This window comes from Crassostrea angulata, chromosome 8 (genome assembly GCF_025612915.1).
Source record: "Crassostrea angulata isolate pt1a10 chromosome 8, ASM2561291v2, whole genome shotgun sequence".
In the NCBI taxonomy this organism is placed as follows: domain Eukaryota; kingdom Metazoa; phylum Mollusca; class Bivalvia; order Ostreida; family Ostreidae; genus Magallana; species Magallana angulata.
In genome coordinates, this window is record NC_069118.1 from 1,708,701 (window position 1) to 1,719,541 (window position 10,841).

General features: G+C 35.0%; 2 protein-coding genes across 2 annotated transcripts; one reads left to right on the forward strand and one right to left on the reverse strand.

The window, feature by feature from the left end:
- Positions 1 to 1,127: 1,127 nt before the first annotated feature.
- LOC128161772 (uncharacterized) lies at positions 1,128 to 6,120 on the reverse strand. Its single transcript, XM_052825164.1, has 9 exons — positions 5,991 to 6,120; positions 4,978 to 5,077; positions 4,406 to 4,615; positions 4,079 to 4,261; positions 3,871 to 3,961; positions 3,590 to 3,722; positions 2,918 to 3,047; positions 2,680 to 2,747; positions 1,128 to 2,471 (listed from the first exon to the last, which is right to left on the reverse strand). Exons 1-9 carry the CDS (start codon positions 6,066 to 6,068, stop codon positions 1,266 to 1,268), a joined length of 2,199 nt encoding a protein of 732 aa, XP_052681124.1. The 5' UTR covers positions 6,069 to 6,120; the 3' UTR covers positions 1,128 to 1,265.
- A 135-nt stretch (positions 6,121 to 6,255) lies between these two features.
- LOC128161773 (ragulator complex protein LAMTOR5 homolog) lies at positions 6,256 to 8,958 on the forward strand. The gene is made up of 4 exons (XM_052825165.1): positions 6,256 to 6,354; positions 6,720 to 6,781; positions 8,155 to 8,269; positions 8,829 to 8,958. Exons 1-4 carry the CDS (start codon positions 6,320 to 6,322, stop codon positions 8,887 to 8,889), a joined length of 273 nt encoding a protein of 90 aa, XP_052681125.1. The 5' UTR covers positions 6,256 to 6,319; the 3' UTR covers positions 8,890 to 8,958.
- Positions 8,959 to 10,841: the final 1,883 nt, after the last annotated feature.

The following is a 10,841-nucleotide window of genomic DNA, read 5'->3' on the forward strand; positions in this document are numbered from 1 at the left end:
TTTAAAAACTTTCTGGATCCATGCATGCATATATATGCCAACAGCTTTTGTCTTGGTGATACTCAGATTAACAATATACAATTATGGACTTCATAGTAGGTCGATATGTGGTTATATGGGCCCATATATTGTCACGCGATATCAACCAAAGACTAAGTGATATCAACCAAGCTTATGTCTGAGGTTGATATCACTTGACATGGGTCCATATAACCATAAATTGACCTACAATGAAGTCCAAAATAGTTATGTTACATAATTAATCGCAGCACAGTTGTGGTTGTCAAGAAATTTGTTTAGCCAAAAAAGGTGAGGAATTGTATATTTATGAAGTAAAAATAAACTGCAATCCTTTAAATTATTTAATGCATCAATTATGAGTTCAAGCTACCTCTACTTCAATTATCATTACCATCATATGACATTATTTTCAACACCGTCAACAGTTTTGAAAAATTCTGAACACTGAATAAAATTGAGATGCTCATGCAGATGTTGCTGCACAGCTTACTGTGATGTCATCTGCCTTTTGATGACACACAAAGTGAACAGACAATAGGCTATCACAAATAGTTTTAAAAAACACAAAAATTAGAGATTAGAGATAAACAGATTATGATTGAAGAATATTTCTCATAATATTATATGTAATATTCTGTATCTAATAATTTCTCAATAGTAACTTGTTTTACATTATACATGTACATGCATGTACCTGTTTTTGTTGATACTGCCAAGTCGAGTGATATCATATTCCTCTGACAAGTTTGTGTCAAAATCGGAAAAGAACGAATATATCACATGATGTACTTTCAGACAATGAAAATGACAATTATTATTCTGTGATGGTCAGACTGGTTCGAATACCGGTGCCAGATAGCTCAGTTGGTAGAGCACCTGAATAGAGATTCAGGGGGCCAGGGTTCGAATCCCGGTCTGATCCGTCATTATTTCTCCCATCCCATTACAATTGTCTTATACAATATCCATACATTGTCTTTGGTACTTAACAACAGTGCAGTCCGCAAAGAAATTATGGAAAGTCCCCCGATATTTAATGTACCTTAAGAATCAAACACTCACTCTTTTAAAGATCAACTAGAAAAGAATTTAGATAAACAATAAAGTATCTTAATAAACACAAGTAAATATATTATCAAAAAGCACCAAAATATATACATATAAATAAAGCAAATTTAAAGTGAAAAAAAGTTTATAAATGAAGTTGAGCGCTGTTATATTAGTCATTGTTTTGTGTCAATGAATCAGCCACTGCAACCAGCACCTACACAGTTCATGTTTTCGTCAGTGACCAATGACTGATAGTCTAGTTCTCCGCCCTTTTTTACTGGTTTCAACCTCAAACCCTCAGTCTCCCTACCATCATCAGACGATTCGTAGGCCAGATTGTCCACCCCCATCACCTGGGGCTGAGTCATCTGCTTCAGCAAAACTCTTTCTTCCAAAGTCATTATAGGGTGACATTTATCATCCAAATTATTTTGGTAATCGCGTTCCTTTGACAAATCAGCCTCCGTCTGATCTGGAGTCCCAATCAGTGAGGCATACACATGAGTTGAGGTACTCTCCGATTGAAAACATGTATCATCTGAGGATGCCAAAGGTCTTCCATGAGATTTACTTTTGTATAACATAATTGAAGGAGTCGAAAATTCAAAATGAGAATCGAGGCAACTTTTGGCTGTATGACAAACTGGGGCTGAGAACTGATGCTTATTGGGGTCTACAATGTATGGTTCCCGGCGATCGGGCCTCTGGAAAGCTGTCTCCTTGTTAGTTGGTTCATTCTTTTTATCTGGTACATTGTTTTCTGGTTCTTGCTCACAAATTGGTGCCTTGTCATTTGGATCGTTCAGATTTAGTTCCATGTTACCTGATGCTGTCTCACTGGGTTTTTCGTAATCTGGTGCTTGTTGATCCGGTCTCCAGTAATCTGTTGTTTTGTTATATGATTCTTGTTTATCCGATTCTTTATCTGGTTCCTTGACCTCTACTTCATCAGAACTATCATCCTCAGACTGCCACGCCTTTGCATGCTTGCACGGCCGTAGTGAGCCTCGGAATCGTCGCCCTGACTTCTTGTCCATGAGTGCCGAGTCTGAATTTGTGTACTCTGGTTTTTTGACGGTGGAGAGTCTCTGCTTCCTCCTGAGAGAGGCGGATGTAATGGTGATGACGGGAATTGTCGGTCGTTTATTGCTGGGCGGCTGGTCCTGGATGACATACACAGGTTTACCGTCGACCTTGCCAATTGAGGCCAAGGTCAAAGACTCGGCCGATTTCCGATTTAATTGCTCCATGCTCTGGATCTTGCTGTGGTCCAAAGTGGACTCAAAGTCCGGTAAGATGCTCAGGTAAGAAGACCTGGATTTGCGTGTACGCATCATAGGGATGGTAAGGAAGTTGCTCTTGGGGGATTTGGAGAAATGTGATTTGTTGATCTGTGTCTCCTGCAATTCAATAAAAAAAAGTTAAATAATAATTTTCACACAGCATAAATTAACATCAAATCTTTCTCTTCTACTGAAGTACTGTGTTATCATATCCCAGTATTAATCTGTGTGGATTTGTTTTCATTAACTACAGGCATGTACTTAAGATTCATGGACAAAATGCATTACACATATATTTCTGCCTTATCAAGTTCCTGATAATTACCTCCATGAAAACAGGGCTGTCTAAGGAACAATCAATGGATGGAAAGGAAGATCCCCGGACATACATGTCTAAAATATTAGGTGTGGAGAAAGATAAATTTCAAACTGAGAAAGAATGTTTTTCTTTATATTCTTAGTTGTTTACCTCTAAAGAAAGAAAATATTTTTCTTTCAATTAAAGTTGTTTATCATACTTTATAAGAGAGAGAATTTTCTCCTTAATATTCTTAGTTCTTTACTTTTAAAGAGAGAGAAGTCATCCCTATGTTTGAGTTGGCTCTTAACATTCTCGTAATCCCCCGATCCCCCGAAGTAAGAGAATGCTGAGATATTACTCATTTGATCCTCATCCATCGATGGCTTAGAAACCTAGAAATTAGGAAAAAATATCCCACAATATGGCATGCCTAAACAAATACTCTGTTAAAATTTCAAGCATCTGCGATAAATAGTTGCTGAGAAATCTTTGACGAAAATTTGTTTGAAAATTTTGGCTAAAAAAAAACAAAGTCATCATTTAACAGGAAGTTGACATCCGATTGGTACAAAAATTTATTGCACAATATGGCATGCCTAAACAAATAGTGTGTTAAAATTTCAAGCATCTGCGATAAAAAGTTGCTGAGAAATCTTTGACGAAAATTTGTTTGAAAATTTTGGCTAAAAATAAACAATGTCATCATTTAACAGGAAGTTGATGTCCGATTGGTACAAAAATTTATCCCACAATATGGCATCCCTAAACAAATAGTGTGTTAAAATTTCAAGCATCTGCAATTAAAAGTTGCTGAGAATAATGCGATAAAATTTTCGTTACAGACAGACAGACAGACGGACTGACAGACAGACACACAAGGGTAAAACAGTATACCCCCTTCTCCTTCAGAGCGGGGGTATAATTAAACATTCACCAAGATTTGGATGTTTCTGGATCTCTCGAGGTCCGGTTTGAACAGAGGGCGGTGCTTCTTCTGGAATCTCTGGGCCACCATCTCCGACGTGTCTGGATTATCACAGTACAAGGGAAGAGATCTCCTTTTACGCCTTCACAATGAGAACAAAACATGATTCAATGATTCAAGACATTTTTGATCAAGAAACATTTTGTCATGATTTGCTTAGACATGTATAAATATTTATAATATTGTAGATCATTTAATGGACATGACACTACAGATAAAGCCCTACTTACAGACAGATATACAAGGGTATCACACACAGGAGAGGGCCAGCTATGACAATCGCCGCAAACCAACGCGGGTCAAGGCTACTTGAGGAATCCTCTACAAAGATTGGAGTGGAGAAATATTCTTACTGGTATTTCTGCCATGACAACACTCGAGGGTGTATGAATTCCCAAAAGTTAATTATAGAATTGAGGTAAGTTTAATTGAAATTACCAGATCCATGGACAGGATGCAAGACCTGAGTGAAGCTGAGGGTGAACCCTCTGTACCCTGTTGAGCTCTTATCAGGTTCTGCTGGGACCCTGAACACGGACAGCCAGAACTTGTCTGTGGGGAGAAGGATCGCCTTGGGTAACCAAGTCCCACACACTGGGCCCAGCTTACTCTCTCTGTTACCTTTGTAGAAGATAAGGACTTCAGGACCATGAAATTATATACGCAGGTACAAGATAGACAATTGCTGCATCACCTGTATGTTTATGTACAAGCATGATCATTGAACATCTAATAAATGTTGCATAAGTCTATCACAGTATTTACCTTTTGTATCAAAGGTTCCAAGGATGAGGAACCCTTGCTTACAATGTCCGAAATCTGCTGGAGGAAGATCAAAATCGATGAACTTTAGACGCACTGAAGAGAGTTTGGGAAGGATTACCAGCCAATCACAATGTCGCCAGGATTGAAGTCCATCGTCAAAGGGTCTGTAGGTGATATTCCCCTTCATTGCAATCAAAGTACTATGGCAGTCTACATTGTAGATGAAAATAGTCATTAATATATACAAACAGATGCATACAGAGTCAATACTGTTAATTCATTACCAATTACTTTATATAACATTTGTAAATCTTAATCTTGCTACGGCCTAAAAAAAAAAGTTGTGTGTTTAGGGTAACCCTACCTAACCTACAAAAATGCCCCGATCCTACCATTTTTAGATGTCTGTTTTCATCCGTTTGTGATTTTTATATTTTTAAATATGACACAAACAAACACTCTTAGGATTCATGCATAAAAAAATATGATAAAATAAAAAAAATCCCTACCAACCTAACCTAATTTTTTCATCAGTGTTACCCTAAACACACCAATTTTTTTAATAGGCCTACCTGAAACTGATTCCCTTTGATTATCTAATGCACTGGTCAAATTATTGTCAGCAGAGGTGGGAGATGCACCAGCAAATGTTATTTCAACTTTCAAAAAAATCTGTAATATGGATAATACAGCATTTTTACTATTCAAGCAAAATACAGTACATATATAAAATTAATATTTAAGCTTTTTGTTTAAATTTCATCCAAAGCACAACCTTTTTTGTTCTCGTTAAAACTTTTGAATTATTACCAGGTATACTTCTATCCCAAGATATTTATAATTTGGACAATTTTTCATAAAAATACACATACTTGTAAAAGGAGTGCAACTGAAATTGATGAAAGGGAAAATTTCCAAGATATCTTCATTGACACATTAATATAATTTTTCACTCGGAAAAATTAACGGAAACGAAAACCGATTTCTTACGAAGATTTATAATGGGAATCGTTTAGATCTTTTCTCCATTCCATAGTCACTCAGAATACCTCACATAATTTTTCAACATTATCATCCAAATACCTTCATCTCCTTTGCAATGAAAAATCCCCTTATCCCTTTTTTTAACCATGTATTGAAATCTGACAAGCTAGAAGAGGCATTTTAAATGGGAAATCTTGGGATTTCTTTATACATGTAGCATTGAATGAACATCGTTTGAAACCAGAGGTGTTTATGGATACAGAACAATTTAAGAAAATGTGTGGCATATATATCTTGGGACAGACTATAAGTTAGAAAAAAAAACTATATGGGACATGCAGCTGCCAATAACACTATAAAAATACAAATGTAATATTGGAACAAAGACAGCTATTATAATTGGCAAACGGCCAACACATTAAGAAAATGTGTACTATTTAGCACAGCACTTAGATATTATGATCAATAAATTTCATAGTTTATAGGCCTATACGATATTCACATTCTATGCATTCAAGATATCTAATTTTGGATGAAATACAATTACCCCAAAGTCAACCTGTACTAAAAGTGCGAATATGTACTAGTTATTCTAATTTACCTGAAATACATTTATCATGAGCAAGACACAAAACCTTGAGAAAACTCTTTTCATCGTGTCGTTGAAATTTCGCGCCATCTGTCTGCGGAATCTGTCAACTCCTCCAACAAATAATTCGAAACCAATTTAAATTTTCAACATAATGAAAGTTTTGGTCTCCGATATAAATAAAGAAAATATATCAAAAAAAGGGTACTATATAACCCATTACAAATAAACTTAATACTCAAAGTATTTTGGTTTAAATAAAAGAATATTCTATGAGCGACCTATGGAAGTTTAAAAACCGGAAGTTTCTTTACTGTCAGGTGATTTCATATTACTAGAGGATGGAGAGACAACTTGAAAAGCATCTCGAGGAAACGTAAGCTTACTATCGATTTATCAAAAGCAAAATTCTTCTATAGAATTGTAACAGAGACACTTATTGCCTCTGCTGGGGTTTGAACCCGGGTCCTCTGGCACGCCTGTCCAGCACTCTTGCTATACCGATCGAGAATCTTTTACAATTCCGTCAGTACAATTTGTATCAATATTCTTTTTAGAGAAGTGAAAAGGCTTCTTCAAATTCTCTTTAAAAACACTTAATTTGATTCTCTTTGCTTTCATCTCTTCACCATACCATTGTTGTAAATCAATAGTGGATCACATGACTGAAGTTTTTCAACATTTCATTTCTTCAAATTTGAGTCAACATGATATTTTTAATGTGTTTTGGTTTGATTACAGATGCCGTGTTCCCGGAATAAGTGGAGCACTGTGTGCAGATAACAATGGACTTTGTTTAGCAGGTACCTGTTCTGTATTTTATGACTGATGCATATGCACCAGGGACGTATATACCAACGAAATAGGCAACTCTTACAAGTCTCGCCGAAATGATTCAGTTCATGATTTCGTAGGTCATTTTTAACTTCATATATCTACGATGTTACCAGATATATCATTATAAAACCTTTAAAAAAGTACCTTAAAATTATTGCAACTCTTACAAGTCTCATGGAAATGACTCAGTACGTGATTTGGTAGGTCATTTTTAACTTCATATATCTACGATATTACCAGATATATCATTGAAAAACCTTTTAAAAAAAAGTACCTTAAAATTATTCTAGAATTGTTATTTGTACTTAATACTTCTGATCAGGCCTAACAAAAAAATAGGTTTGTTTCCGCTTTCAGGCTGAAAAAAATTAGGGTCGATTGTGCATATTAAACCATTTATCTATTAAACTGGGTAGGTTAAAAAAAGGCCCAGAGGAAAATGATCTGATGAACTATTTCCCCAGCTGGTGGGAACATTTCTCGAACTCAACTGGCAATACATGTACTACCATTTGTAAATAACAAACATCTACACAACACTGAAGACATCTGAATAAGTTCTATAAGCGTTTTAACGACTTAAATTTAGAGGAAACAATAAATTTTTAAATTGGGAAAAAACGAAATTTTAACAAAAAACGGATAAAAATGGAAAATTACGAAAAACTTAAAGTTAGGGTCGGTCGGGAAAGCGGAAACAACCTTTTTTTTTTGTTAGGCCTCAGGCATGCCACCACCATCTTTCCTCAAGTCAATACTCAGCCTCAAGTCTGAGTTTTGACCTCAAATTTTTGCACTTTTCTTTTAATGAACTGAGTTGAGTGATTTGAAAAATTTTTGTGACGGCGGGGGCCTGATCATAATTCAAGGAAGTTCTCAAAACTCAGAGACTTGTTTTTGGCCCATTTTCAGGATTACGCAAAAAGTGATGTTTATTTTCTATATATCTAAATTAGTTTACAACATATGATGAAAAATTTATGGAAAACCTATCTCCCTCAACAAGAGGGTATAAAATATCATAAATTTACCGGGATTGAACAGAGTTTTAAAAACTTGTCAAGGCTCGCATAATAGTTTTGGGAATAAAAATGGCGAATGTAGAAGTTGCCTATTAGTATATATGTCCCTGATACGTAGGTACTGATTTGTGTGTGCGTGTGATGATATCAATAATATATCATGATGTAATAATTATTGTCTTTTATTTTAAAGACAAAAACATTGTTTACTGAAATTCTATACTAACCAAGCTACCATTTAAATCATAGTCTTTAACACAATAACAAAATTAATTTTTGGTCTTATGTGGAACAAATATTTCTCCTTATTTGACTAGCCCGTGGGTGTAAGCCTGAGTTAGCAGGACACGTTGCCAGTATAGCTCAGCAGGCTGCTCAGCTCCACCCCAACTCTTCCACAACACCAGTCATCTGTATCGAGTCCGAGGGAGGGTGAGGATTTATGTTGTATTAATGTTGTACCCCTTACTAACTTTATTCACCAGCTATGGGTTTAATTCCTCAAACTAAAGTACAATTACAATTCTTTAGAAAGTTGAAAGGTATTTATCTATTTACATTGCCGTAGGCTATCTGACTGATTATAAAATGTCAGCGTGAAGGAGTAAGTTGGAAAAGGGCATGAATTTTGCCTGAGAATAAGAAATACTTATGAATTATTCATGAGAATGATAAAACTTCTGTGAGTTGGCTTAGAGTCGATCAGCATGCATAAGATTCTTGAAACCCAACTTCTCAGATTTTTCAATAAATTTTCAAGACATCTATTGAACTGGATTATATTAACCCATAAGTGAAGAACAACTCTCAATATAGAACCAATTTTCTCTAATTTGTAAAAGATTAAAAACCACATTTGATGTTTTACCGAAATATTATTTATAACTGTAATGAGAATCAATATTGGGGTTTGATTATATAACATAGAAATCAGTAATGCGGTATGATTAAATAACGCATGAAATATTTATGTTGTTTTTTTTTTTTACAGAAGTGTGTTGATAAAATCAGAAAACGATGTGACCATGGCCATGTTTAAGACTCCATTATAGCAACACTTCATTTCATCATTACTTTGTTATATTTGCAATATAAAATTCAATAAAAACATAGCTGTCGTGTTTTGCTTTTTTTATTCTATGATATCAAAGGGAACTGCCTCAGGTGACCTATGGCTTGGCTTTTGTCTGTCGTCATGTGCCTATGCGTCGTGCATCAATTGTGCCTTAACAATTTTACATTTTTAACCTCTTCTTGAAAACTGAAAGGCCAATTGCTACTAAGTAACTCTATAATGAAAGGAATCTAAATTGTGTAATTCATGACTTTATCACCCCTGGGGCCTCGCAGGCGGGGGCAAAATATGCAATTAAAGCCAAATTTAAAAAAAAAAATCTTCTTCTCTACTCCAACTCGTGTGGGACAAAAAAAATAAATTCATGGTTAAAATCTCCATATATCGTCGGAAACCCACAGTAGGTCTCGCTTCTCTTTAGAGAACAGGAGGGCTTCTGACGATGATCTACATCTGACAGGTCAGTCTAAGGGCTATGGTACTCAGGTGACCATCAAAGCCTGCAGGCCTCTTGTTTTATGCAAAATTGATCAAACCTTGCAATGTATGTAGTCCTCTGATCCCCCGATTCAACGGAAATAAAAATAATGAGTGACAATTAAAAAAACTTTTCAATTGCGCACGAAAAACAAGTTTTGAAATATATTAAACCTCGAAAAAAGTTGAATTAACACAATTCCTAACAGCATACTATTGCAGATTTAAATGACATTACAAATTCTTTCTTTGAGGTATTTCAACATAAAAATGAGTTAATAATGCAAACTATGACATTATTAAGATCTTTCAGACGAGGTAACTCGTGGGTGGCATTAAAACCTCTGTGCATGAGGCGTTTAAGTGCAATCAAGAGGGCCATGGGCTACACCACTCACCTGTCAAACTCCCTATCTAGCTTATTTTAGGTTTATATCAAATGCAATTATTACTATGCAGTAGCAATTTGTTATACAAAAATGTTGCTGTGTGGATCTCATTGTTTGGATAGAGCGAATAAACTGTATTTGAACTAATGCCATTTATATGGTTTTGAGGGTATAAATAAATTGGATCGAAAGAAACTTATTGTACTTTCTTTCGATATTAATAAAAAAAAAGATTCATTATAATCTATTGTATTATAAAAAGGATGATAGGATTTACATGTATAATATCCTGCATATTTACCAATGTATTACAGCTAAAGGTTTCCCTTAACACCTAAAAGCCACGAACACCTGCCATTATATATTGCTCACAACTAAAGAATATACCATCTACCTATTAGGCCTAACAGGTGGATATATATTTTTTTAGCATGAGAAACATATATAACGTCAGGTGCCATCATTATAACGTAGGTGCAATATAAGTTGCTTTAATTTTTGGTGTTCCTCCTCCTATACATATAGGAATTCTCCCCTAATTTGCTATATTCATGAATTTATTTATCAAACAATAAACTTCTCCCATTTTCGCTGTTTTGCATTTTAAAATGAAATAATCGACCTTTTATTTTTACCAAATGGACGATCGTTGTCAATTTTAGATTTTTAGATACTTCTTTCATAATACGGGTAGTAAAACATATGTCAAACAGATACGTTACAGGGGTTTTATAGTATCTAATAATTGTGTAACAAGGTTTACCCATGCTGTGGTAGAGAGTCCCGTGTTGTCTTGTTGATCTATCATTTTTATTGGACAATTAACAAGTATGTATACATCATTGTATGACGGTTTAGGTCGAAATTCTCGTTCTCCAAAATCAAAGAAGTCAATTAGAATCTACTTTAAGAGATAACACATGTTTTTAAACGAAGCTGATTAGACTATTGTGTCCATTTTCAAAACAAAGCACTTTACATATAAACCACAATGAATGTTGGACCAGAAAAAAGAATACAGTGCCATATTGATGTAATAATTAGGCAAGTTAAATCGGAGAAA